Source organism: Linderina pennispora, assembly GCF_002104995.1.
Source record: "Linderina pennispora strain ATCC 12442 chromosome Unknown DL89scaffold_1, whole genome shotgun sequence".
Taxonomy (NCBI): domain Eukaryota; kingdom Fungi; phylum Kickxellomycota; class Kickxellomycetes; order Kickxellales; family Kickxellaceae; genus Linderina; species Linderina pennispora.
In genome coordinates, this window is record NW_024468249.1 from 2,720,582 (window position 1) to 2,746,844 (window position 26,263).

The following is a 26,263-nucleotide window of genomic DNA, read 5'->3' on the forward strand; positions in this document are numbered from 1 at the left end:
CATGCAAACAGTGGAGGAGAGAAGGCGCCAGTAGGCCTCCAGGTGATTTGACAGCGCTGCGTGCCTGTTACTCGGTGATGAAGAGTGTTTATTTTGGCAGATTCATTATTTTTATCGCCAGCAACCCAACACCTCTCGGCAAAAATAGAAGGCAGGTCTCACTACATGTGCAAGGAAGCCGACGCATGGCACAGTGCCGATCCGCGGGCTGTATAAAGCAGGGCGGTGCTCAATGACGCCTCTGGTGGAGAGGGAGGATCAGAATCGCATGATTCGGCCAAAAACAGGGGAAACGGAGGCACACGTCAGAGCTTTGGCGCACTCACACCAAGGCGCTTCTGGAGATCGCACTGGACGAATCCGCCAGTCTTGGCTCTCTTCATCACCACACGATGCAGCGGGCCGTCACAGCCATCCAGACTGGCGCTTGGGGTTCTCTCAGTGCCTCTCGGATAGGCGCAGTCGCCCGGGAACAGCGACACCATATTCCCATTGTGCTTAATCAGCAGCGGCTCGATAGGGTTATCGGGGTCGCCCAGCGCCAGCGGATCCGCGCCGAGGTCCTGCCATCTGCGCCACCTGCTCAGCTCGTTGACAATATAGAACTGTGGTGGAAACAGCGGCAGCGTGGCGCCTCTGTTGGCCTCCAGGATCTCGCCGGGTGTGAGCCAGTCCAGACGCACCAGCTCAGACTCCTGCACGCTGGCGCGCTTGATCTGACCCAGAATCTCCGTATCGGCATCCCGCACCGACAGCAAAAAGAAGCGCGTGTCGAAGCGCTTCTTTTGCTCGCGCGGCGTCACCCACCGGCCAATCTGGCGGATATCCAGGAGCGTGCGGGTGGAGCACTGGGAGAAAAAGTCCTGGCCAGGGCTGGCCGTCGATGTGGGCGAGGCGAGCAGAATGCCTGTTTCTTCGAAGGTCTCGCGGAGCGCACAGACCTTGTGTGGTGACATTTGCCATTGCGAGTCGCTGGGCTCCTCCACGCCGCCGGGAAACACATAGGCGTTCTCGAAGCTGCCGCTACTGACGCGCTTGGCCATCAGGATGCGGTAGTTGTAGGGCGATGCTGCTGCCCGCCAGGGGGCAGTGATGATGAGAGACGACGAGGGGCGTGCTAGGGACATTGTGAGAGCGAGGGCGGTGAGAGGGTGTGAGCTGGAGGGTGGTGACGGTGCAACAGTGCAGCAGTGCGATAGCGTGAGAGTGTGTTGCCGGCAGTCGACTCAGGATATGCAGCTCGTGGGAGCAATTGATCACGGGACCGGCTCGCAGGGGCAGTCAGGATGGAGGACAGGGCTGCTATATTTGGGGAGGGGGGCAGGCGCAGCGGGTAAGGCACACCCCGGCCTGGTCAGAAAGGACGCCAGCTTTTTTGTGTATTTTCAACACTTATTTTCTAGCGCTTTATAGCAATTTTAATCGAACCCCCCCAGCTACCCCCCACGGGCACCCGAGGGTTCAGAGCCGAATTAGCCTACCCACCCCTTGCTAATAATTTGCATGTCCAACGACAAGTGCACGCTTTTTCCGGAGCAGCTGTTTGCAACGCAGGACGCGTTTATCCAGCATGTGCGGCAATTCGCGGTAGAGAACGGATTCAATGTGCGACTAGACGACGTGGAGCGCGACAAGGAAGGGACCATCCGCAAACGCGACATCGTGTGTTCATCCGAGGGAGTGCCGCGTAGCAAGGACGCGAAGCGCGAGGACAGCGTGGGCCGGTCAGATGCCGAGACACCCGAGGCCTCGCACAAGTCCCTGGCGCACTCGGGCGCACACCGCCGGAAATCCATGAAGACCGGATGCCGCTGGCTGGCGCGGGCGTCGCGGCAAGCCTCAGGCATGTGGAAGATCATCATGCTGCGGCTCGAGCACAACCACTCGCTGGCGGCTCGCTACGACGCCCTGGTGCCACAGCCGAACTCGCTGCGGACCGGCGACGTGGCCAGCATAACGGCGGCGGCGGCGGCGGCCACGCAAGCGCAGGAAAACGGCAGCTACCGCGGGCCCACCGAGGAGTTCAAGAACCTGTTCCTGCAGCTGTCGGCCGCGTGCTCGGACCTGTGCTGGTCGGCCGCACGCAACCCAGACGCAGTGGCCGAGGTTCTGAGCGAGATCCGCCGGCTCAACCAGCACCTGGAGTGGAAAAGCAGCAACTCCGACCGTCCCGCATTGCCGACAATCTCCGAGGGCGGCGCCGACGCCGACGAGAGCGGCCTGGTGCGCATGCGCACAGCGCCGCCGCCGCCGCCCTCGGTGGCAGCGCCGACGCCGGCCCAGTTCCTGCATGTGCCTGCAACGCCCGCACGCACCGAGCCGCCGATCGCCGCGCGCCGCACCGAACACTCGCCAGAGCTCAACGGCAACGCCGGGGTTGCGCCGATTGCCCCTGCGCCTGCCCCCAAGCAGCCCACTGGCGTGGTGAAGCGGCCGCGCGGCCGCCCGCGCAAAAACCCGGTGGAGCCGAAGCCAAGCAAGAAGAAGCAGCCGCCAGCCCAGGAGCCGACACCGACGCCTTTGGCTCTGGCCACGTTGTCGCATCATATTATTTCGCAGCACGCGGCGTCGTCGCCGGCTATTGCACAGCGGTCGGTCAACACGTCGCTGGCGCTACCGTCGCAGCCCATGCAGGTGCATTCGCACAGCAGGGCGCAGGCCGCTGGCGTGTCGGCTGAGGCCCGCGATCCGTCGGTGTTTCTTAGCACCGAGCCGGCGTACCCTGAGCGAGCAGTGTCGCGGCCGCCCGGCTATGCCAGGCAGTCGCCGGCGCCCCGGCCAACCGCCATATCGGTGATCTCTGATCCAGCTGCTAATCAGCCTGCGGCGGCTGGGACGGCTGCGGCTGCGGCTGCACCAGAGGATGATGCTGCGAAGCAGCAGTACGAAAGACAGCAGCATGCAGCTGGCAATGCCAGATTTGACAGGAGCGTTGCTAATACACAGAACCGCGAGCAGCAGTTGCAGCAGCAGCAGCAGCAGCAGCAGCAGCAGCAAGCTCAGCAGCAGGCCCAGCAGCAGGCCCAGCAGCAAGCTCAACAGGCCCAGCAGGCTCAGCAGGCCCAGCAGGTACAGGCCCAACAGGCTCAGCAGGTGCAGGCCCAAGCCCAAGCCCAGCAGATGCAGATGCAGGCCCAGCGGGCCGTGGATATCCGCATGCGCCAGCCAGCCGCTGTTGCCGCCTCGGCCGCGTCGCCGCAGCTCAGCGTCACCAATCCGATGACGTCGATGCAGGGCCAGGCGCCCGGCTTCCACCAGTACCAGCAGCAGTACATGCACAATCCGCAGCAGCGCCAGAATCCCGCGTACCGCCAACCCACGGTCACCGCCACGTCACCGCCTCTGGGTGCTATCAACAACCTGGTGCTGCCGTCAAATTCGCCGCTGCCCACATACCAGCAGCAGCACCAGTTCTCGCGGCCCCAGGCGAACTCCATTGCCGCCGTTACCGACGCCAACAGCATCCAGTTGCAGCAGCAGGCTCAGCAAGCCCAGCAGCCGCCGCATCTCCACAATATGTTTGGCACCCAGGGCATCTATGGCGTCAATCCATTGCTGATGCTCCCTAACCGCACGCACCCGCAGGCCGACGGGCGGTTGCAGCAACAGCCACACCAGCAGCAGGACCCGGCTGCGCAGCAACTTCCGCCGCAGCAGCAGCCGCCGCAGCACCAGGGCACGGTTCCAAATGGTGCCCGTCGCGGAGGACAGCCGCTTGGCGGCAGCTTCCCGCTGAACCAGTACCAGAACTTCAACAACTGGCAGACCCAATAAGTTTCTTAGTTATCTAATACCATTTATTTCTAGCTGCAGCCTCAAGGGAACAGGAAGCTGGCTGCCACGTCCGGGTTGCCGCTGGCTGCGTCCAGGGCGCTGATGGCCTGCTCGCGAGTCACGCCAAACGACATGATCGCCTGGACCGTCTCCTCCGGGTACTTGGCCTGGCCAGCCCCTGGTTGGGCCGCTGGCTGGACTGCCGGTGCCGCAGCCATGCCACCTGGCGGCACAGCCGGAGCGCCTGTCTGCTCGGGCTGCTCGGCGTCGTCTATCATCTTGGGCAGCTCGTGCTCGGGCCGGAAGCCAATGCTCTCATCGCCAATCACCAGCGCGTTGTGCTTCAGGTCAATGCACGCCTGGTGGCGCTTGAGCATGTCCAGGCCGAACAGTAGATCCACATGCTTCCCCTCCATAACCGTAAACGAGCACAGCAGCATCTGCCCACCCACCTTCATCTGCGCGTTATGCACACGGCCCAGGATCCTGGCCTGCCCGACACCGCGCGCAATGCCTGCGAACCGCGTGTCCAGCAGCCGCATGATTCCGCAGCGCTCTGCGCAGTCCGGGCTCATAATCGTGGCTTGGGCACCCGAGTCGACAAACGCCTTGACGGGCGTCCCGTTGACCTCCACGTTGATGTACAGCATCGTCACCTGCGCAAACGACTCGGGGTTGTGCTCCATCGCAATCTCCATATTGCGTGCCACGTTCTCCTGCCGGATCGCCTCCTCAATGCGTCGCTGCGCCTCCACATTGAACGGGTCCGCGTTCAGCTCCTCGATTTCTTGCTGCCGCTGCTGCTCCGCCTGCTGCCGCTGCGCCTCGAGCTGCCCCACGAGCCGCGCAAACTCTGCTGGGTTCGACCGAGCCGCCCGTTCCGATTTCCGGCTGTCCCTGCGACAGCTGCTGCAGGAGCACCGGGTCGTTCAGAAGCCGCTGCCGCAGGGACTCCATCTGCGGGCTGGTTCCCGCCGCTGGCCCTGCGACTGGTGCTGGTGTTGGCGCCTGCTGCTTGGTGCTGTCAAACAGGTACACCATGTCGTCGTTCTGCAGTCCAAGGTTCTTGAGCGATGCCTTTGCGTTCGTCAGCGCTTGCCCGTTATGCAGAATCGTCTGGTTCTGCACTGGGATGTCTGCCTACGTAATACCCTGGTTAGTGACGTGTACCTTGCTGCACCTGCCCCTGCTGCCTGCCTGCCTGCTGCCTGCATACTTGCCTCCATCTCAAGCAGTGCCCTCAGGTTCTCGAGCTCCATGGAGTCGTCGACTTCGATGTTGAACGTCGTCGACGGGTGCACTGTAATTGTCAGGCGCATTTGCAAAAAGTGTGGAGGAATAAAAATAAAACAGAAAGCCTGGGAGAGAAGAAAATGTGGCTCCGGTGAGGGGTTGCCTGTTCCTCAGAAGCTTGTCTGCCGCCCACCTGATCCGCACTTTATTATTTGGCCACCCGGGCACTGTCTCCACCGTCGGCTCTCCTGCCTGAGGTTCCTCTGTCCTGTGTCACGCTGGACCACTCCTCCGAAAGATGCGCAATTTCGTCTCCAGCCGAGTGGGCGAACCTCGTACTGACTGAAGCCTGGCCCACTGATTTTTGGAGTAGGGGTGGTCGGGCCACCTGCCGCACAACCATCTCCATAAGCCGGCCTGCCTCTCACAATCGCCGACCGCATAAAAACCGCGTCCACGCGCCGCCAGCAAATCTCCTCCTTAGTTTAAAACAAAAAATTTATTCCGATTTTTACTTTTTCTTCAAGCAAAATCCCTCCTACACCCCCCTCAACACAGCAGGCTTTTATTATCTCTCCTATCACAAATGGAAGCTGTCAACACGATAGTCATTCCGCGGCGACATGAGCCAGCCAAGGTGGTTGAATTCAAAGTCACAGTAGACGATGTCGTCGACAAGGACACGCCGCTGCTCACCTATGAATACCGTGTCAAAGTCGACCCAAATCAGCCCGTATCATCCGACCCTGTTCTCGAGCAGGCCCTGCGAAGGACCATTGACAAAGATGGCTACATGAAGAAGCGCGAGTATCTGCGGTCGCCGCTGGACGGCAAGGTCACGGCTATTCTGGGCAGGACTGGCGAGGTCGTCCGCCACGGCGATGCCCTGCTTGAGATTACCCAGCCGTGCGGCCATGACGTAGTCTTCAACGGCCTCTGCTCGATTTGCGGCATGGATATGACTCGGTAAGTAAACGAGCGATGGACCTGGATATATGCACATCTGGACTTTCGATGCTAGCTATCCATGTCACGCGCCTCCCCTCCACCACCTTGCGTGCTAACATCGATTCGCCGGTATTTATTTAATATAGTGTTGACCAGTCGGGCATTGATGCGTCGAGGGCTAACATCAACATGTCACACGACGCCAAGGGCCTGCGTGTCAGCTACGAGGAGGCCAATCGGCTCGAGAGCGAGACCATGCACCGCTTGTGGAAGGCCAAGAAGCTCTCCCTGATCATCGACCTCGACCAAACAATCATCCATGCCTTCGCCTCGCAGGACCCGAGCTTTGAAAAGTGGCTCATTGAAAACTACCACGGACCCAACAGCAGTGCCAGCGAGCCGCCGACTGCCCTGCCCGACGACATTGGCGCGTTTGTATTGCCCGACGGCCCGCACCGCTACTACATCAAGCTACGGCCAAACCTGCGCGAGTTTCTGGAGAAGATCTCGGATATGTACGAAATGCACATCTACACTATGGGCACACGCCATTACGCCGAGGCTGTTGCCGCCACAATTGATCCCGGGCACAGGTACTTCAAGGAGCGCATTCTGTCGCGCGACGAGAGCGGGTCGGTCACACACAAGACCTTGCGGCGCCTGTTCCCGTGCGACACAAGCATGGTTGTCGCCCTCGACGATCGCGCTGATGTCTGGCAGTGGTCGCCGAACCTCATCAAGGTCCAGCCATACGCCTTCTTTAGCGGCGTCGGCGATATCAACTCTGGCATGCTGCCGCCCACCACACCGATTCCACGCGCCGGACCGGATACCGACGATAACGGCAAGGAAATGGACACTGATCAGCCCGAGGGACGCCCAGAGCCAACGCTCTCCGACAACGACCATGAGCTTACTCATATGCTCAAGGTGCTGACCCAGCTGCACCAAAACTACTATGCCAAGCTCAAGCCCTCCCTCAGTCCCGCCGCTGCCTGATGTGACAACTCTGCTGCCGCGCATGAAGAACAGTGTTCTGAAAGGAATCACTCTGGTGTTCAGCGCAGTGATCCCCATCCACCCTGGTGCTCCGCCGCCCGAGAAAAGCGATCTTTGGCGGTGGGCTGAGCAGTTTGGTGCGCGCTGCGAGACTGATGTCAGCAAGCGCACCACGCACTATGGTCGCTGGCAAACGGGATACAGCCAAAGTGCACAAGGCACGGCGTCTGAAAAACTCCAAGAGCGGAAACATGCGCAGGCACCCGCCAATCGTCGTCACTGTTGCGTGGCTGCTGGACTCTATGAGCCAGTGGACAAGGCTTGACGAGACACAGTATCTGTGGTACTGAGGAGGACAAGGATATTGTCGATGCGCGCAACAAGCAGCTGGAAGAGGGAAACGGCGAGCCCAGCGACGAATCGTCGGTTGATGACGACGACGATAGCGGATCGGATCCCCAAAAGGCCAAGCTAGCAGCGAGCACTACCGAGCAGCCACCAGACAGCGTTATCGAGAGCATGTCGTCGTTTATTGTGCCCGCTAACGACGACCCCGCCAGCGATCCCGCAGCTTTGCCAAGCGCTTCCGGTTCCTGGGTCGCGCAAGCGCAAGTCCGAGGACACGTTGGGCGACCAGAAGAAGCCGAAGCCCGCCGCCCTACAGCGCCTAAAGGCGCAGTCTGCACGCGATGACGACTTTAGCGGCAACACCACTGATCTCGAGGAGGAGATTGAGAAGCAGGAGGCGAACTTCCGTATCCGCGAGTCGGAGGTCGAAGACTACCTTCATCACCTTGACTGGGACGATGTCGAGCGCGAGCTTGACGAGTTTATGAACGAGAGCGACTCTGACAGCGAGCGCCCGCGGACACCAGCAGGCAATTCGCACAGCAACAGCGGCGTTAATCTGCGCCAGGTCGCGATGAAACAGGCCATGCGGCAGCGCATTGGATCAAAGGATGGCGCTGAAGCGCTGGATGAGGCCCAGGCTGATAGCAGCGATGCGTTTGGCGACAGTAGCACGGACGAAAGCGAGAAGGGCGGCCAGGACCATGGTGCGAAGCACCGGATGAAGCGGCGCAGGACACAGCACAAAGCAGCGGATACAGAAGCTGATGGGGATGCGTCGAGCTCGCCAAGACACCGTATGTCGTCACTCGCTCTCGATGTCGAGCCAGGAAATGCCAATGGTGCAGCCAATGAAGACGGTGACGACGACGAATCGGAGGAGATGGAGGAGGTCACCAGCCTCAGTTCCCGGCAGCGTTTAGCCAGGTCGCTGGGTATGTCGAACAAGCCGAAGAAGTCTATTCTTGATGACTACCGCGATAGCCGCATGGGCGAGGGCCAGGAAAAGGGCGAGTATGACGAAGACGGCATTGATGCATCGCTGTTTGAAGGCGCCGAGGAAGGATATCGGGAAGACGACGAAGGCGAGGCAGATGAAGATGACGAGGAGGACGAGGACTGGGGCGAAGACGACGAGGATGATGATGAAAACTTTGACGACCTCATCAACGAGCTCGAAGAGGGGATCTCTGCCGACTGATACAATCCCATTCTTACATGAAAAAGGCTCCCTCCTGTACCATTAATGTGTTCGTTGTAATTAAGACAATGTCTACAACACGCTGCTTCTGGCATGATGCACATTGTCCAAAGCTGAAGCTACCAGGGCTGCTGCGTGCAATTCAGCTAAACGTAGGATGTAGGGCAGCTGAGCGGCTTGAAACGTCACGGTGTCGGTGCCCTTTCCATCAAACCGAAGCCTGGATCTTGTGCCGCAACGGAACTTGAAAATGGCGCATCCCTCTCTCTTTTCAACACCACAGCTCCGATAAACTATCTGCACCCGGAGGATTAAGAGCGCCGCCAGAACCGACGCAGCGGATTAGACCCAGAGAAAAAAGTGCGCAGGCGGATTTCGCGATTTGGCCCAATGCCGAATCATGTGGCACGGAACGTGAAAGCCAGAAACTGCTTATAAATCACGATCTCTCGCCGCATTTCGCAAACGGCTTCATTTTTTCACCGCCATACACTTGTCTTTTCGGTTTCTTTACCCATGAATGTTGCCAGGCGTGTGTTTGACGGTGCGCGCAAGGGCCAGCGGATCGTTGCAAATGTTTACCAGTCCTCGACGCCCAAGCCCTCGGGCTACTCCATGACCTTGCTCTTATCCCACGCCAACGGGTTCCACAAGGAGCTCTGGGAGCCGGTCCTTGAGCAGCTCTTCTCCGCCCAATCGTCGCGGCCCTGGAGCATCAGCCAGGCAGTCGCGATCGATTCGTACAACCACGGAGACAGCGCCGTTCTGAACCGCGAGTCAGTTGCGATTGAGGAGTTCTCGACCTGGTTCAACAATGCCAGCGACATCCTGGCAGTTGTGCGGCAGCTGGGCGTGCGCCAGAACGTAATTGGCATTGGCCACTCGTGGGGTGCAGCATCGATGCTTTTGGCGGAGGAAATCTCACCGCTGACGTTCTCGGGCCTGGTTATTGCCGACCCGGTTCTGTTTAACCAGGTCGAGCTAAACCGCAATTCGGCGATCGTGAAGATGACCATGGGGCGGCGGGCGGAGTGGAAAGACGAGGAGGCTGCGCGCAAGTACTTTGAGCCGCACCCGTTCTTCAAGATCTGGGATAAGCGCATTCTCGACCTGCACATCAAGCACGGCCTAGAGGAGGTCGGCGGGAAGCTTGTGCTGAAGTGCCGGCCGATTAACGAGGCTGGGGTGTTCGCAGGCGCTATGATTGCATCGCCATATGCAACCTGGAATATCTGGAAGGTGCAGTGCCCGACCGTGTTCTTGACTGGCGAGACATCACAGCCGTCGCCGGGGAGCATATTCGCAGAGTCATCAAGCCAATTAACGACTGCGAGCACTATGTCATGAAGGGCAGAGGCCATTTGCTGCTGCATGAGGATCCCGATCAGACTGCGCAGTATTTTGCAAAGTTCTTTGACGGCTTCGCCACGAAGCTGAGCCCCAAGGCTAACCTCTAGGTACCCGTCTTTTTAATATTGCCATCTATACACACCACCATGCTTTTATGACAGCAGCTTCCCATCTCATCCCACGTACTTTAATGGAACCATGACATTACCATGCGAATCTATGTCAAGCCATGCATCGGGTTGTATAGCATCGCGCCCTCCTCGAACACAGGCAGCTGTAGAGCCATGCCGTCTGATGCGTGCTGCTGTCCATTATCGAGCCGCCAACCGTGGCGGTTGTGCGATATGTACTTCCCTTCCGATCCCTGCACCAAGTGCGCAGGGTTGATGCAAACATTGTTATCACAGAGGTGGTACACACGCTGATCCAAGTAGTACTTGCGGTACCACAGCATATATGCCACTACATGCGCCATCTGCTTCCTACGGTTGACATACAGCTGCATGTATCCACCTGGCCTGTTCGTAGCACCGCAGAGCTCAAAGCAGCGGTGCTGACCAGTGATTTGCATACGGCTCCCGTTTGAGCAAGCGCGATTCCATACGGCGCGCAACTGCTCCAAGGTAATGCCGGTTATATCGGAGATGACACCAGAGGTGCGGCTCAGCTTTCCTTTGCTACCGCTTAGGAACTCCAGCGCAGGCTCATCGTCATTAATGGGTACAAGGGGGAGCCGATTTCTTGGTAGTGACGCGTGCGCTGGAGCAGGCTCTGGAACACGCATATCTCCTGAACTCGACTCTGGTGCGGTGCGATCGACGATGGGTTCAGGCACAAGTGCAGGCGCTTGAGCTGGTACCTTTCTATCTGGACCATCTTGCCCTGAATACGGGTGTGTGCTGGAGCTGTCTTCCTCTTTGACCTTGACCTCATCTTCTTCCTTGACCCTGACCTTCTTGCTCTTGGTTTTGGTCTTGGTTTTGGTTTTGCCCTTGCTTTTGGCCTTAGTCTTGCCCTTGCTTTTGTTTTTGCGCGCGTCCTTGTGCCTCTCGCGCAAGACCGGCGGCATCGTTGATATTTGAAAATGAAAAGCACGCTGTTGTAAATTGGCGAGGTGTTTGTCGGCGAGGTATAGCAAGGGCTTGAAGAGGTTGCAAAGCGTTTTGGTCGGAAGCAAGAAATGAAAACTCGGCAACTCGTGCGTCCTGTGTTCCTTGAAGGCTTGGCTTCATGCCCTCGTATTTCGCATCAGGGTGAGCATGCCGTGAGCCAGAATCGAAACCAGCGGATCTCGAGCCATCGGTAGGCTAAGCCACAAGCCAGCAAGTATACCGAGTTTCGGCTTGGTCGCCACCTGTCTTCTGGAATGGCACTTTAGTAGTTGGCGACACCAGTGTATGTGCCTCCTGCTGCAACACAAGGAGAGGACCTTGCTCAGAAGGTAATGCAAGAACAAGAGAAAGCAAATGTACCAGTACTTGAAATGGCCAAGCGCACCCTGTCCTAGGGATTCATGACTATGCATGGGTCAGCCTGAGAACCAGCCGGACCTAGTAAAGAACCCCCTTTGAAAGGAATTACTGATACCATCTATGTATGTCTAGTAGAGGGGTTCTCATCGCGGGCGTCGTAAGTACTGGTTCACTTACAACCATCCCAATGGTGAGAGGAACATGATGAGTGCTGCTTCAGCGATGGCCAATGGGGATGGGCAAACACAGCGAATGCGCAAGAGCGGTAAAGTCTGTGCTTGACATATAACCGAAAAAAAACAATATATACGTACAAATAGTAGAGCTGCGGTGTGAGAGCTGCTTGTATATCTGGACAGCCATTGCATCTGGTGACTGTATGCCAGTTTTTCCGTAGGACTAACAGTAAGCATGCTCAGAATCTTTGCAAAGTATTCGAATAAAGGCATTGCAGGAATCTGGACGCTGTAAGAGGGTCCCAGATGCCCGCTTAAAAAGCGCATGGGCCCTCGTGCCTGATACCTGCTCGGACAACCATTATTGACTTCCGTTATATATTGCAGTATTTCCGTACATTCCTCACTCTTTTACCAAGACGGCTTCAGCAAACGCCAATATTCGCAGCCAAATGGAGAAAGAGCATACCATTATATCTGGTCTTTCTGCTGAGCCCGAGCTCTGCCCTACATCAATAAATGCTATTGGCGTAACAGTGCAGGAGATGCGTGCAAGTTTTGCGCAGGGAACGACACGCGACATCAAGTTCCGTAAACAGCAGCTAAATTCGCTTCTCGCCGGCGTTCGCAAGAACTCCAAGCTGCTGCTCGATGCGCTCAGTATGGACCTTGGGCGTCCTACTGTGGAAAGCGAGGTGTTCGAGATTGCGCCTGTCGAATACGAGATTGGGCAGTTTTTGAAGTACATGGACAAGTGGGCCAAGCCTGATAAGCACAAGCTGGGGAGCGAGCAGGCCGCGCTGTTGATGTGCTCGATGGAAGTTCGCAAAGTGCCGCACGGGACTGTAGCAATTATCGGCGCGTGGAACTACCCGATACGACTGGTTTTGCTGCCGCTCATCGGTGCCCTGGCTGCCGGTAATACTGTTGTGCTCAAGCCATCAGAATTGGCACCTCACAGCGCTATGGCCATCGAGATTCTAGTATCTGAGTGCCTCGATCCCAATGCTGTGCGTGTGGTGCAAGGTGGAGCAGCCGAGACTTCCGAGCTTCTAAAGCAGAAACTCGACCATATTTTCTACACTGGAAACGGCAAGGTTGGCCGTCTTGTCGCAAAGGCTGCTGCTGAGCACTTGGCTGGAGTGACCTTGGAACTGGGCGGCAAGTCGCCAGTCGTTGTTCACCACGACGTGGCAGATCTCGGGGCTACTGCTACACGCATCATGTGGGCCAAGCTAGCAAACTCTGGCCAGACCTGTGTTGGGGCTGACTACCTGCTAGTTCACCGCTCAATCAAGGACAAGCTGGTCGTTCTATTCCGGAATTTTATCGAGAATGCCTACACCAAGTCACCGCAGAAATCGCCTGACTACACGCGCATCATCAATGGCCGCCACTGGCAGCGCATCATGGAGCTGTTGGACGCCACCAAGGGTAATATTATCAACTGTACCGATGACCAGGCTGACCAGGCCGACCGCTACATCCCACCGACGCTGGTCGATGGCGTCCATCCCAACGATCCGCTAATGAGCCACGAGTTGTTTGGGCCAATTTTGCCAATCATCACCTACGACACGCTTGATGAGGCTGTGAACTTGATCAACTCGCGCGACCAGCCCTTGGCGCTCTATGCGTTCGGCAGCTCCAAGACCACAGAGTATATAGTTGCCAACACGCGCTCGGGCTCTGCTGTGTCAAACGATACAATGTACCACATGGCAGCAAACAACTATCCGTTTGGCGGCACCGGCCCGTCAGGTTTCGGCAGATATATGGGCAAGTATTCGTTCGACACTTTTTCACACCACCGTTCAGTGATGAAAAACAAGCTGTGGTTCCCACCACCCCGAGTTGATTCGATACGCACTCCGCCTTACAGCGGGCCAGAGAACGCTTGGAAGAGTGGTATGAGGGATCTTATATATCCCCGCAATTACTGGCTGCGTACCACGCTGCTAGGAAGGCTGTTTACGCTTATCCCCTTTTGGCGCTTGCTGGCATCTACAGGCATCCTACTGCGCGGATTGATATATGGGCGCTCTGCTGTTCGTGCTACAAAGTAGTCTGCCCGAGATGATAGGTAGACCAGCAGAACAAGAGTAGAGTTAGAGAGAAATACTACGCTAATATACTTTTAATCACCACAAACATGAAGCCTCAGGAATCAGCGGTGATTCTGTCGGGTATGCCACGTACGAAAACCGTTAGCATGTTAACACAAATAATAGTCTCCAATTATATTATTACTACTGCCTCAAATTATATGAACAACCAACGAGGAATTTCCCATGTGTTGGTCCTCCTAGAGTTTTTATACATTAAGAATAGCCACATCTCCCTTCAGAACCACTTCGACGAAGACTCTGGTACTGAGACCCAGGCAGGATGCAACACTACAGCAACGAAAATAAGCTATACCCACTATTCTTAGAAGCGTTGGATAGCTTGCTTTCTTTTCAAAAGACAACATACCTGTTCTAGTTTCCACAGTATATTCAACGCACAAGCAACAACGACGACGACATGGTAGCGACACGGAAGCCACTTGAGCACTACTGGTTGAGATGTATACAGCCACACTACCAAAGGGCTCTAGGGCTCGATTGGTCGAAGTGATACAAGTCCTAGCATCTGCATTTCCGTGGTAGGCTACCACGCAGCACCAAATACGCTTTTACTCCTTACATCTTTAGGTTTATAACTCACGCCAGGACCGTCGCTCTCACTTTCCCTGCAGCAGCAGCAGTGGCTTAAAAAGTCAGAGATGAATCCACGGCCAGTACTGATAAATGTCCGGGAGATAGCCCGGCACTGGGTTGTGTCAATGGATGGTAATGATGGATTTCCTTGTGGCGCCATACGAGACTGCAAAGTTGATAAAGATGTGGCTTTATAATATGATCCTTTTTATTCTGAATCTAGCTGGTCGCAGAGACCTTGCAGCCTGCTTCTGTGATGCTAGCATTCAAATGCCCAGCCGTTGCCTTGCTGTACGGCAGACCAGTATATTAATACCACTCTCACGAAAACCTTGGCGACTGCACTACCTGTTGCTCCTCGAAAGCTTTGCCTAAAAATTGAAATAAACACCTTGAGAGGGTCGTGTGACTACATGCTACTGCAGTATACCGGCAATGCTAAACATCGGTCTTAGTGGCGTACGACAGAGGGAGACACAAGTGCCAAGCACCAGATTCATTCCGAGACAATTCTACTACCTGAACTGCATAGGATAACAACTGGAAAATGTAGGGATGCGTATAAAATGGTAGCAGAATTCAAGCAATGCCACCAATATGTCATATCCCAAACACTGCATCACAAGTATTCAAAATGCTTTCCCGTACACAGGTTTGTCTGCTTCTCTTTGCCACTCTACCCTCTATTTTAGCAGGGCTGTCAGTTGACCAAAAGGTCTGCGTCTGCCGGCTTTCTGAGCAAATCAACAAGGCCAAGCCCAACTCGAATAGCGAAACCAAGCTGTTCAAGAGCCTCGCTATTATCCTAAATGACCGCACAGCACTGGAGGCATTCCTGACGGATCCCAATTCCAATAGCTACCGCGCCGGGCTCGTTAGTTTGGCGCAGACCATAAAGCAGTATGCGTGGAGGGACCACTACGACCAGCAGCTCATGTCAGACTTCCAGACCGTTGCGAATCGGCTCAAGGAGTTGCTGGCCTGGTGATGGTCCCATTGTTGTGCACGTTTCTCTGAAATTTACATTAGTTAGAAGTGAGTACGGCCAATATCTTTTAGTAGGCTGCATCCGTTCTTTTTTTCCAATTACAGTTTCAAAGCATGTCAGAAGCCATTGTGCCAGACTCGTCGATGCTGTCGGACAGTGCCACACAAAAGACAGAGCCCCTGAATGGCATGCAGGAAGACAAGCTGGCAAAGGAGCGGTTCGAAGTAGAGCTCGAATTCGTGCAGTGCCTGGCGAACCCTTGGTACATCAACTTTCTGGCCCAGCAGGGGTACTTTGACCAGCCTGCGTTTGTAAACTACTTGAAGTACCTCAGATACTGGCAGAAGCCTGAGTATGCGCGATTCGTTGTGTACCCGAACGCACTGGCGTTTCTTGATCTCCTGCAGTACCAGTCGTTCCGCGACGAGATGAAGAAGGTCGAGAAGGCGACATGGGTGCACGAGCAGCAGTACTTCCACTGGCGGTGGCCCAACCTCCAGCCGCAGGAGGAATAGTAGTCAAGCGTTCAAATATATTTAGTGCTTCTTTGTCAGGGAATCTAATGAGAGCTCGCTCATGGTGGTGTGGAGGCCAGTGGTGAGCCCGCGCTTCTGCAGCTCGCGGATGACCTCGGGGTCGTGCATCAGATTTGTCTTGACGCCCGAAAGCAGGTTCTCGTGGATGGCGCGCAGCGCAACAGCCGACCGGGCGTTGTCAATGACACAGCTGATGTTGATCTCCGACGCACCCTGACTGATCATTTCGATGTTGACGCCAGCCTTGGCCAGGGTCTGGAACATGCTACCGGCAATTCCAACCATGTTGCGCATCTGCTTGCCGACCAGCGAGAGAATGGCCATATTCCGCATGATGTCGACGGTTCCCAGGCGGCTCAGCTCCTGGATGGCAGGCTGCAGGTTGCGCTCAATGACTGATGCCGACAGCGCCATCGACACGTGCACCTCGGACGTCGAAATCAGGTCGACGCTGACGCCGTACTTGTCGAGGATCGAGAAGATGCGCGCAAAGAAGCCGTGCGACACGCTCTTGCGGTTCGAGTGGATGTTAAGCACAATGATGTCGTCCTTGATGGTTACAGCTGTCGGATGCCGCCGCGAGAGATCCAGCATGTAGCCGTTCTCCAGCAGCATCTCGGGTGTGTGCACAGTCGGTGACGTCTCGCTGGTCGCCAGACCGCTTGTCGGCCGTGACAGCAGGTCGGGGAAGATCACAGTGCCGGCACCGGCCGGGCTCTGCACATTCTTGATGCGGATCGGAATCGATGCGCGGATGACCTGCTCCATGGTGAATGGGTGGATGACCTCCGAGCCGTAGAAGGTCAGCTCAGCGGCCTCCTCAGGCGTGATGATCTTCAGCAATCGTGCCGACGGCACCTTGCGAGGATCTGCTGTAAAGATGCCATCGACTTCCTTCCACACCTGCAATTCCTGTGCGCCAACCCCAACGGCGATCAGTGCAGCAGTCAGATCAGTGTAGCCGCGGCCAATGCTGTACAGGATACTGCCGGGGCACGGGCCAAAGTAGCCGGTGACGACCGGAACGCGGTTGCCGCAGTCATTTACAATCTCGGCAAAGCGCTGCGCCAGGTAGTCGTAGAATGTCTGGTCCAGGTGGCCCGAGTCAAAGTGCCGGTCCACAGCCTTCTCCAGGTTGACGTAGGCAGCGTCGACGCCCTTGTCCTGCAGGACTGATGCGACGTATTCACACGCAAGCTTCTCACCGGTTCCAATAATGACGTCCTTTGACTTGGGCGACACCTCGTTGATGACCTCGGCTGCCTCTAGGAACACCTTCAAGCGGTGGCACACCTCGGTTAGGCTCTTCTCCAGCTGGTCCCGGATCTCAGGGTCTGTGATGTTCTCGCGCGAGGCCTCGATGTGGTCATCCAGGATGTCTTGTACGATCTGCTGGTGGTCAACGCTCGCGTCACCCAGCACAGCGTCGGCGGCCTTGACCAGGCGCGTGGTGGTGCCCTTAGCCTTGACGTCGGTGCTGCGTGCCGAGCAGACGACAACAACGCGGTGTGTTTTGAGGAGATTCCTACAGAGAGACAGCAGCAGCAGAAAAATTGATTGCCGGTGTGAGTGCGACATGTACATATTGCACAATAAATAGTCGATAAGACGGCAGCACTGGTCCATAGTAGGAGCAAGACAGCTGGCGGCATCATGCATCATGCGTAGAGAGGATCGGCCGCCTCTTGTGCATAAAGGTATGGTCGCTGATTGTAGCATTGGCCACAGCTGATGGCTTGGCTGGCCCAGAGTTGCACCCGCGCCTTCACCGGACACACGGTGATACTCGCAATCAGCCACCGGCGTTATTCACACCGGCGAGTGTGCGTTTGCCGTAATGCTCACACTGTCCATTGTTCCTGTTCGCCTGCTCGATGTACTTACGGAATGATCTGGCCGCAGATGTTCTGGATGAACTTGCCGACGCTCGTTCCACCAAACTTCAGCACGAGAATCGGCTTGCCGGCAGGGTTCTCGACCCGCGGCGAAGAGACGTTGGACGATGGAGCCATGGCTGTAACAACTGCTGGCGCTTTGCTGGCTATGAATTCAGACAGGAGGAAATAATAAAAAGGCCCTCGGTAACCCTTGGAAAAAGAACAAGACAATACTGGAGGAGAGAAGAAGTTTGGCTGGCTAGTTGGGCGCGGGCTGGGATGGAGGACCCGTCTCGCCTCCTTTTAAACGTTTCGTCTGGGGTGGGCCAAAAACTTCTTTATCTTCCTCTGAGTCATTTGCCCGTGGTTTTCGCTCACAGATACCCTGAGAGCTGGCCAATTGGAGTCATTAGCGGCAATTAACCTGGGGAGGCCATTATCGATCGTCCTTGATGATAGCAGATTGCTGTAGGGTGGCCTGAAACAAGCGACGCTTCTACGGCTTTCCATTCGCCGTTTATCTCCTTCGGCCTGCCCCTGGAGGCTGCACTGGCATGCAATTCCAAGAAGACGCCACATGCTTGCGGTAGAAGCCGGAATGAACTGGTACCGTGTCGCAGACATTGAAAAGCCTGTTCTGTGAGCAATGCGGATCGCGACGCGGGAGGGATCGGCAAGTTCACAGGCGGGCTGGGTCTGGAGCTGCGCCGACCAGAGATGACAGCCCCCAAAGGTCCGTGCCCCCGCGCTGGAAAAGTGGATGTCTGAGGCAGACTCGTCTCGTGGGAAATGCGCGCACATCCCCCTAAACCCCGTTCCCCGCCAGCAACACGTATTCCATGCCGATGGTTCAGGGGCACTACTCTATCTCTCGCCTACTTTCCAATTACAAACATGACTGAAACCACGCCTATCACGGCCAGCGACATTGACTTTTTTTGCGCAGACTGGCGCACAGGTGGTCCACTCCGAGACCAAGCTCGACAGCCAGTACAACATTGACGTATTTGGCAAGTACCGTGGGTCGTCGAAGGTGATGGTGCTGCCCAAGACCACCGAGCAGGTGTCCCAGGTTCTCGCGCACTGCAACAAGCGGCGCATCAGTGTGGTCACGCAAGGCGGAAACAGCGGCACAGGGGGCGGGGCAATTGCCGAGCGCGACGAAGTGCTGCTGTGCATGCGGGACATGAACAAGGTGCGAGACATTGATGAGGTTTCGGGCGTGGTGGTGGCCGAGGCCGGGTGCGTGCTGGACGACCTGGATCGCCACATGCAGCAGCTCGGGTACATTGTGCCGGTGGACCTGGGGTCGCGCAATAAGTGCATGATTGGCGGCAACGTCAGCACCAGTGCCGGCGGACTGCGGTACCTGCGCTACGGCAGCATGCACGGTACGGTGCTGGGGCTGGAAGTCGTGCTGCCCGATGGGCGGGTCCTGGACCTGCTGTTTACGCTCAAGAAGGATGCGTCCGGGTACGACCTGAAGCAGCTGTTCATTGGTGCGGAGGGCACGCTGGGCGTGGTCACCGCCGTCGCCATTGCCCTGGCGCCCAAGCCTGCGTCCTCGCAGCTGGTGGTTCTGGGACTGACTGATTTCTGCAAGATCCAGCGCGCCTTTGTGCTCGCCAGGCAGAGCCTCGGCGAAATCATCTCGGCATTCGAGTTCTGGGAGAAGCGCTGCAACGAGCTGGTGGTCGAGTACGAGCACTACGAGAGCCCGCTGGAGACCGCCCACGAGTTCTGCGTGCTCATCGAGACGCGTGGCTCCTACATGCAGCACGACGTCGAAAAGATGGATGCGTTTTTGGACAAGCTGCGCGAGGAGCGCCTGATTGACGACTCCAAGGTGTTCAGAGACGCCGACGAGATGGAGCGCGTCTGGGTGTTCCGCCAGCAGATGGCCACTGCCCACGGCAAGAGCGGGTGCATGCATGTCTACGACTTCAGCCTTCCGTCCAAGCACCAGCACGACCTGCTGGTCGCTGTCAAAGAGCATCTGACTGCCGAGGGCATCTACGGTCAAGCTGATTCGCCTGTCAAGGACGTTACGATATTTGGCCACATCGGCGACGACAACATTCATCTCCAGGTCATTGCTAAGGAGTTTGGGGGCATTGTTGAGGAGGTCATGGAGCCGTGGGTGTACGAGTGGGTGGGCAGCAGGCAGGGGTCGGTGGCCGCCGAGCACGGGCTTGGAAAGCACAAGGGCGAGTTCCTGAAGTACTCCAAGTCGGCCACAGTCATCGAGGACGATGAAGACCATCAAGCAGCAGTTCGACCCAAACAACATCATGAATCCCGACAAGCACATCTCGAGGGCATGATCCTGCGGGGGAGGGGGACTGAGGGCCGGGAAATAACGACTGCTCCGGCGACGTGGGTTGCTGCAACCGGAGCTTCCTTTCCGGTCTGCACGGACCGATAATGCGCTTTTTAAGCCAATACATGGCACAGGCACTCATCGAAACAAAGCAGTGGCATGTGATTAGTCTGCCGCCTCGCGCGGAGGCGTGGCTCTCCGTTGGCTTCCGAAAAAGAAAATGCCACCACTCCTGTCTCCGTTTATCTTTAGCTTTTCCTTTTGAATAATTCCTCGTGCCCAATTCAATGTTCCAGAAGTACGCCGACTTTGTTGTCAACAACGCCGCGCAGGTCAACTCTATCGAGAATGGGCTCCGGACGCTGACATATATTCTGCCAGGCAAGTAGACCGCGGAGACGCACCCAGGGACCCGGTAGACCTGCGTGCTAAACCACCCGCCCACCCATTTAGGACGCTTTGCGGACGCCGAGATCGCATCCGAGGCCATCTACACATTGCTCAGCTTCGTCGGCGTGTACCACGACGGGCTGCTGGCCAAGGCGGCCAAATCCGGACTGCTGGTCGGCAAGGACGGCAAGAGGATATCGGTTGACGTCACGCCGTTCAACCGGTACCAGGGTAAGCTGGCGCGCAGCTCCGACCTGTACCGCATTCTGTCGCTGCTGCTGAGCAGCCTGCAGTTCAGCGAGAAGCTCATTGAAATGGCGGTTGGTGAAAAGGTGCGGCGAGAAGATGCGGTGGAAGGTCGTCAGCTGGATAGAGATCATCAAGGTTGTTGCCCGGCTAAGCCTGCTCAAGCTGAGCGGCCGGAGGATGGTCACCGGCACCGTGGTGCCTGAGCGCCTGGTTGACCCAGCGTCGCTGGGCTCGGCACGCAGAGCTGCCGTCGCGCAGGACCCAGACGGTCGCGCTGTGGAAGGGCGAGCGCAGTGGGCTGAAGTTCAAGTCGAGTGCGTGGCATTCTGTCGCAGACCGAGGGGAACGCCGACCTGGGCGGCTTCGTGACCGCCGAGGCGCGGGAGCCCGAGAAGGTCGCCCCTGCGCTGTCGCTGATCCGCAAATACGGACCGATGGGGCTCGCTGGCGAGCTGCTGTTCATTCTGCGTCCGATCATCTACGTCCTGTCGCTGCGCAAGATGGGCAAGCGCGACTGGCGGCCCTGGGCGCTGTCGCTGGTCGTTGAGCTGGCTAGCAGACAGCTGATCCGCACCGACCTGCGGCCTGCGTCGGGCTCCGAGCGCACCGTCGAGAAGGACGAGCTGTCGCGCAGAAAGTGGCTGTTCCTGTACTATTTGCTGCGCTCGCCGTTCTTTGACAGATTCACTGAATCGCGCCTCACCAGGGTAGCCGACTGGTGCAACAACAAGCCACTGCTCAGCCTGCTGGGCGCGCTGATCCAGGACTACCAGCCCCTGTGGCAGCAGTACTACTTCTACACGGCCGCATCGTAAATTACATGTCTTCATTTTTCCTTCCGTTCGAGTACCAAACTAATATCAGCCGTTCAAATGTATTGCTTCTTTAGCAGCTCCTGTAGCACGTTGAATGTGTGCGGCGATACATCCTCGAGCGGCTTGACATCGCACCCAAACACCTTGCTGAAACTGTCGACGACCACAGGCAGCACTGTATCGACACTGACATCAGCCGTCTTGCCCTGCGACGCCAGCACCGTCTTAAGCGATGTCGCCGTCTTGCCCTCCAGCCCGCACGGCACAATCTCAGTGAACCACTTCAGATCCGTGGTGCAGTTCAGCGCAAAGCCATGCGAGGTCACGTACCGCCGGACATGCGTGCCCAGCGCCGCGACCTTCTCCGTCCCCGATGTCCACACGCCTGGGAACCCCTCGAGCCGGTCCGCATCGACACCAAACTGCGCGCAACTCTCAATCACCACGTTCTCCAGCCCCTTCACATAGCACTTTGTGCCCAGAAAATGGTCCAGCAAGTACATGCTTGGGTACGCCACCAGCTGTCCCGGCCCGTGGAATGTGATCTCGCCGCCCCGGTCCGTCTCAAAGTACTCGCACCCGAGGCCATGCAGGCGGTCCAGCTCCGGCTGGCTCAGCGTGCCGCGGTTTCGCCGTCCATTTAGTATACACTGGCTGGTGCTGCAGCAGGATTATGGTATCCGAGAGCTTCCGCGAGGACCGCGGTGTCCGCGTCTTCTGCGGCCCAGAGTAGATTTCGTCGATGCGCAGCCGGCTGAGCTGGTTCTGCAGCGAGAGCGCCTGCTTGTAGGGAATCTGTCCCAGATACACGTACCCCATGGGCGGCAGCTGGGCGAGCTGATCGGGCGTCCGGCTGAGCGTGCAGTCGCCGAGCTTGGTGGCTGCGAAAACACGATCAGCCCTGGTGCTCTGATACCGCACAAGCTGCGCTGCTGTGCTGAGTCCTCGTCTGCTTGGCGAATTCATTTTAGGACTGGGGAATGTAATGACAGAAAAGCAGAGAGCAGAAGAAAAAAACAGTCTCGCGCATAAAAGTAGCACTCCAGTGGAGAAACCGCCGCGATCGGGTATGGACCGCAGAAAATATCCGCTGGAGCCGTGTTCCTGATTATCTCAGGTGACCCAGCCGGTGATGACCAGCGAAATGCAAGAGACAGTCGAAGACAGGGGAGGGTTATATGTCTTTAATATGGATCCCTAAGTATAAACTCACCACTCGCTCTCGCCACCCAGCTGCGGCGACGCCGATGCCTGGCGGAACTGCGGGCGGAAGTAGCGGCCGGTGGCTGTCCTCTTTTCCGACGTGGCTGTGGTGCGGTCGGGCTTGGCACGGTTAATGACCTTGAGGAACGACGTGACGCGGGTACGCATGCGCGAGTGCATGTACGCCTTGGCGCACTTGATGTGGTAGTGCAGGTAGTCGCGGAACAGCTGGATCTGCGAGATGGTCTTCTCGCGCACGTCAGCATCGGCAAAGTGCCGCGGGAACAGCACAAACGACACATACCCGACGCTCTCGTCCTGCTTCAGGCCCGGCAGGTGGCGGATCTCCAGCGGCGCCTCGCGGCTCGAGTAGAACACCTGCGGTGCATTCTGGATCGACGCCTGGCGCCGCGCATCGACGAACTCCTGCAGGAACACCCGCCCCAGCACCCGGTCCACCTCCTCCCGGAACAGCGTGCTGAAGATCACTGTCACTCGGTCCTGCTGCGCCTGCACGTAGATTGCCTCGTCCTCGCGGTAGTGCGTCGCCATCAGCGGCCCTGCCCCCTCCTGCTGCGACTCCCAGTATTCGAACGCACGCACAAACGGCGACGCCAGGACGTTGCGCTTCAGCATCGACACATGCTTCGCCAGCCCTGCCTTGTCTTCCGGCAGCGAGTCCAGGTTGAACTCAAGCGTGATTTGGTACTGCCCGCTGGCCGACGACGACAGGTACGGCCCGTACTCGCGCTGCAGGATCTCGTTGGCACCGTACTGCACCACCTCGTTGAAGTACTTCATCTCAACCCCCAGCGTCAGCAGGTTGCGCTGCTCTGCCTGCGTCTGCACATGGTAAATGACGTTGTCGAAATCTACCAGCGTGATGTCCACCACCTCATGCTTTTCGCTGTTGAAGCGTGCGAGCAGCGTCTCCTCTAGAACATAGCTGTTGGGCTCGAGCAAAATCATGGCTGTTGCTAGATGATGCAAAATAAAAGAACAAAAAGTCGAAATGTCGAAAGCTAGAGTGACGCATTGCAGCACCTGCGTCTGCCGCCTGGCTTCGACCCCCGCGCCTGGCAGCTAGAGCAGGGTTAGGTGCTGGTGATTCGAGGTGCAAATTGTGATCTGATCACGATATACCCGTATCTGGCATATACGGTACCAGGGCGGACGCAATGGACAGGCCAGGTCCCCATCCACATGTGGTATCGGAGCAGCACCCGGCCTGCCAATGATCTGTCCTTTAGTTCCGACTGTTAAATGTCGCTTATTATTGTAGTTCTTCGTATTTACTCGACCTTTGTGGTTGGCAAAGGCTGATGATGCAGTTGGGACAGCATATCCGATTTTCAGCACAGGGGAGCCCACGGCGGGTAGTCCACAGCGATAGCTATATCCGAGTTCATAAATGCCTTTGCATCTCTTCATCCGCCGCCAAGAAACCCTTCCCATGCCAAAACAAACCTGTGTATTGTTGGTGGCTGGCCTAGCAAGAGAGCACATCTACCACGCCGAAATCTGCACTCGGATATCAAAACAATGCCAGCTCTTCAAGGTGCTGCAACTGCATAGAGCCAACAGGCACTATCCACGAATTGAGCAAATCTGTCCCTTCTCACTTGCTGGCGACACAATGAATACAAGCACAGCATCCGCATATCTCGTCGATTTCCGTTTGCGCTCGTTCTGCTGTATGAATCGCACAATGGAAAAACCAGCACTCCACTTTCAGGCCCAGCTGACAGCTCTGCACTAAAAATACCCTCGGACATTATGCGACAAAATCAGGCTAACGTCAGGTTGGAGAAAACAGAGAGAGGAATAGCGGGGTCTGTACATTGCGAGTAAAAATGAAATGAATGGAGATGAAAATGAAATAAGCGCCTACTCAAGGCGAATACCATAGCGGCGGCACACCTCGTAGAACCGCGCATTGAGCTGATACCGCTGCACACCATCGACAGTGTCGATAGTAAAGTACCGGCGACGGGCATTGGCAAACCAGGTCTTAAACCGCGCAGGGCTCATGTCGTCGACGCTGCGCAGGCGCTCGCGCTCCTTGCCCTTGGGCTTCGGGTCATGTCTGTTCTTGTACAGCCATGTAAAGTATGTGTTTTTCTGATCCTCCGTCAGCTGCTTGCGCGGCTGGAGGTCATTATCGATGTCGCTGAAGTCTGACATGCCGCTGAGCTTTGGCGACCGCACGCCCTGTGTGGTACTGAGAAGTGAGTGCCCCCGGGGGCGCCGGCTAATGGACCCCATCTGTGGGCTCGTGCTTGAATCCCGCGACGACCCAAGGTACGAGTCGCTGAACGCTGACTGATATGGCGAGACCAGGATGTTTTCGGAGCCTGACCTGTGGTGGCGAACCACGCCCGAGCTTGTCAAGGGCGTGCGGTGCCCAGGACGATACGAGGCTACGCAGGGCGATGAAAAGTGTGGGTACTGGCAGGTCTGGGGTAGGTGGTCAGGCAGCCCATGCATCATGGCAGCCTGCAAGGCGGCTGGGCCACCAATGCTCAGTGCGCGGCGCGGGCGGATGCGATCGAGACGGTGATTCAGTTTTTTAGGATTCAAGCCAGTCATTGGCGTGTACTGAGGATTGAGCCCGCTGCCGGCCAGCTTCACCAGCGGTGTCGACGACCGCGACGGGTATTCGGAGTGTTGCGACAGGTACCCAGGCATACCGTCGGCAAAGGGCGTTCTAGACACCGCGTGCAGCGCCTGCGGGTCAAGGCACCCAGTGCTGGCCACCATGGCAGGGGATACCACCGCAGCAACTGCGTCCGCAACCAGCGCAGCCGAGAGCTGCTCGGCCGCGGGATCCAGCGGAAAAGCGAACATATTCGGATAGTGTTCTGGAATGCCCGCTGGTGCTCCTACCGCTGAAATAGGCAGGTCGCCAATTTGTGTGAGAGGAGTGCCCGTTCGCTGAGGGCGGAAATCTCCAACTTGCTGCACATGGTGCATCGGTGGGGCAGCAAGGGTCCCTGACGAAGTGCACTCGTCAAACACATCGATGGCGAGGAATGGCGACTCGCTCGGGGTTGCCACCGACGAGGACAGCGACGCGAGCTGGTCGATAAGGTGGGCTGGGATGGATGAGGCAGTGGCTGGAAAGTCAAGGGCCTCGGTGATGCCAGCCACTTGGAGCCCGTCTTTTGCTAGAGGCTGGATGCCAGTCTCGGCGAGGAACATATGTGATGGTGCTTGCTCAAGCTCAAGAAGGCCCGAAGGAGAGGCGTGTACAATGGAGGCAGCTAGGGTAGCCATGTTCTCGGTGCTGGCGATGTTGCTGGAAATAAAAGAATCCATGGGTTGTAGGTTTTGTGTGCGCGCTATTATGTGCTGTTGCACGGGCAAGTCTAAAAATATGTAAAGTGTGTAAATGGAGCGGAACCCCGATTGAAGCTGGGAGGTGGCAGTTGAGCAAAAACGTGGCCAGTGTATGAGATGCGATGTATAGAAGTAGTAATAGAAGTTGCCGAGTAAATGTTTGCTATTTACTGAGACCGGTACCCATTGAAGTTGTCGAAAAATAAGCAAGAACACAGAACTGCCAGATGTCGTAAACAAAAAAGTTGAGGAACGAGTGGCGGGAACGGTGCTCTATTTATCATTAGCTGCAAGCAGCATGGGATGCCAGCTAACCGCCTTGCCTGCTTGGCCATTCTTTTTT

The 26,263-nt window shown here is 56.9% G+C and overlaps 15 protein-coding genes across 15 annotated transcripts; 8 read left to right on the forward strand and 7 right to left on the reverse strand.

Annotated features, from left to right (window-relative positions):
* Positions 1-74: 74 nt before the first annotated feature.
* On the reverse strand, positions 75-1,156 carry DL89DRAFT_264591 (uncharacterized protein). Its single transcript, XM_040886313.1, has one exon. The coding sequence runs from the start codon at positions 1,125-1,127 to the stop codon at positions 306-308; it is 822 nt and encodes a 273-aa protein (XP_040748006.1). The 5' UTR covers positions 1,128-1,156; the 3' UTR covers positions 75-305.
* Positions 1,157-1,309: 153 nt separating this feature from the next.
* On the forward strand, positions 1,310-2,882 carry DL89DRAFT_22943 (uncharacterized protein). The gene is made up of 2 exons (XM_040884886.1): positions 1,310-2,197; positions 2,320-2,882. Exons 1-2 carry the CDS (start codon positions 1,504-1,506, stop codon positions 2,676-2,678), a joined length of 1,053 nt encoding a protein of 350 aa, XP_040748007.1. The 5' UTR covers positions 1,310-1,503; the 3' UTR covers positions 2,679-2,882.
* A 788-nt stretch (positions 2,883-3,670) lies between these two features.
* On the forward strand, positions 3,671-5,517 carry DL89DRAFT_22945 (uncharacterized protein). Its single transcript, XM_040884887.1, has one exon. The coding sequence runs from the start codon at positions 3,877-3,879 to the stop codon at positions 5,347-5,349; it is 1,473 nt and encodes a 490-aa protein (XP_040748008.1). The 5' UTR covers positions 3,671-3,876; the 3' UTR covers positions 5,350-5,517.
* A 1-nt stretch (position 5,518) lies between these two features.
* Positions 5,519-7,033, forward strand: DL89DRAFT_22946 (FCP1-like phosphatase). The gene is made up of 2 exons (XM_040884888.1): positions 5,519-5,973; positions 6,102-7,033. The coding sequence occupies exons 1-2, from the start codon at positions 5,594-5,596 to the stop codon at positions 6,952-6,954; spliced, it is 1,233 nt and encodes a 410-aa protein (XP_040748009.1). The 5' UTR covers positions 5,519-5,593; the 3' UTR covers positions 6,955-7,033.
* On the reverse strand, positions 7,034-7,630 carry DL89DRAFT_22917 (uncharacterized protein). The gene has a single exon (XM_040884883.1). It carries the CDS (start codon positions 7,473-7,475, stop codon positions 7,113-7,115), a length of 363 nt encoding a protein of 120 aa, XP_040748010.1. The 5' UTR covers positions 7,476-7,630; the 3' UTR covers positions 7,034-7,112.
* Positions 7,631-9,019: 1,389 nt separating this feature from the next.
* DL89DRAFT_290277 (alpha/beta-hydrolase) lies at positions 9,020-9,960 on the forward strand (the record flags this gene model as incomplete). Its single annotated transcript, XM_040890066.1, has 2 exons — positions 9,020-9,786; positions 9,810-9,960. 2 exons carry the CDS (start codon positions 9,020-9,022, stop codon positions 9,958-9,960), a joined length of 918 nt encoding a protein of 305 aa, XP_040748011.1.
* A 61-nt stretch (positions 9,961-10,021) lies between these two features.
* Positions 10,022-11,004, reverse strand: DL89DRAFT_281130 (uncharacterized protein). The gene has a single exon (XM_040889627.1). The coding sequence runs from the start codon at positions 10,920-10,922 to the stop codon at positions 10,071-10,073; it is 852 nt and encodes a 283-aa protein (XP_040748012.1). The 5' UTR covers positions 10,923-11,004; the 3' UTR covers positions 10,022-10,070.
* Positions 11,005-12,046: 1,042 nt separating this feature from the next.
* On the forward strand, positions 12,047-15,191 carry DL89DRAFT_290279 (aldehyde dehydrogenase family 3 member B1-like protein; the record flags this gene model as incomplete). The annotated part of the gene is made up of 2 exons (XM_040890067.1): positions 12,047-13,262; positions 14,896-15,191. The coding sequence occupies 2 exons, from the start codon at positions 12,047-12,049 to the stop codon at positions 15,189-15,191; spliced, it is 1,512 nt and encodes a 503-aa protein (XP_040748013.1).
* DL89DRAFT_264595 (SOH1-domain-containing protein) lies at positions 14,811-15,760 on the forward strand. The gene has a single exon (XM_040886314.1). It carries the CDS (start codon positions 15,305-15,307, stop codon positions 15,704-15,706), a length of 402 nt encoding a protein of 133 aa, XP_040748014.1. The 5' UTR covers positions 14,811-15,304; the 3' UTR covers positions 15,707-15,760.
* Positions 15,717-17,823, reverse strand: DL89DRAFT_22997 (aspartate kinase). Its single transcript, XM_040884891.1, has 2 exons — positions 17,612-17,823; positions 15,717-17,252 (listed from the first exon to the last, which is right to left on the reverse strand). Exons 1-2 carry the CDS (start codon positions 17,737-17,739, stop codon positions 15,728-15,730), a joined length of 1,653 nt encoding a protein of 550 aa, XP_040748015.1. The 5' UTR covers positions 17,740-17,823; the 3' UTR covers positions 15,717-15,727.
* A 541-nt stretch (positions 17,824-18,364) lies between these two features.
* Positions 18,365-19,928, forward strand: DL89DRAFT_273867 (D-lactate dehydrogenase 3; the record flags this gene model as incomplete). Its single annotated transcript, XM_040889116.1, is given in 3 exon segments — positions 18,365-18,436; positions 18,563-19,843; positions 19,863-19,928. 3 exon segments carry the CDS (start codon positions 18,365-18,367, stop codon positions 19,926-19,928), a joined length of 1,419 nt encoding a protein of 472 aa, XP_040748016.1.
* Positions 19,929-20,659: 731 nt separating this feature from the next.
* DL89DRAFT_273868 (uncharacterized protein) lies at positions 20,660-21,378 on the forward strand (the record flags this gene model as incomplete). Its single annotated transcript, XM_040889117.1, has 3 exons — positions 20,660-20,784; positions 20,829-20,856; positions 20,899-21,378. 3 exons carry the CDS (start codon positions 20,660-20,662, stop codon positions 21,376-21,378), a joined length of 633 nt encoding a protein of 210 aa, XP_040748017.1.
* Positions 21,379-21,431: 53 nt separating this feature from the next.
* On the reverse strand, positions 21,432-22,344 carry DL89DRAFT_290283 (lipoyltransferase; the record flags this gene model as incomplete). The annotated part of the gene is made up of 2 exons (XM_040890068.1): positions 21,432-21,990; positions 22,028-22,344. The coding sequence occupies 2 exons, from the start codon at positions 22,342-22,344 to the stop codon at positions 21,432-21,434; spliced, it is 876 nt and encodes a 291-aa protein (XP_040748018.1).
* Positions 22,345-22,499: 155 nt separating this feature from the next.
* Positions 22,500-23,771, reverse strand: DL89DRAFT_23038 (arp2/3 complex 34 kda subunit). The gene has a single exon (XM_040884901.1). It carries the CDS (start codon positions 23,548-23,550, stop codon positions 22,588-22,590), a length of 963 nt encoding a protein of 320 aa, XP_040748019.1. The 5' UTR covers positions 23,551-23,771; the 3' UTR covers positions 22,500-22,587.
* Positions 23,772-24,393: 622 nt separating this feature from the next.
* Positions 24,394-26,263, reverse strand: DL89DRAFT_23010 (uncharacterized protein). The gene has a single exon (XM_040884892.1). It carries the CDS (start codon positions 25,897-25,899, stop codon positions 24,469-24,471), a length of 1,431 nt encoding a protein of 476 aa, XP_040748020.1. The 5' UTR covers positions 25,900-26,263; the 3' UTR covers positions 24,394-24,468.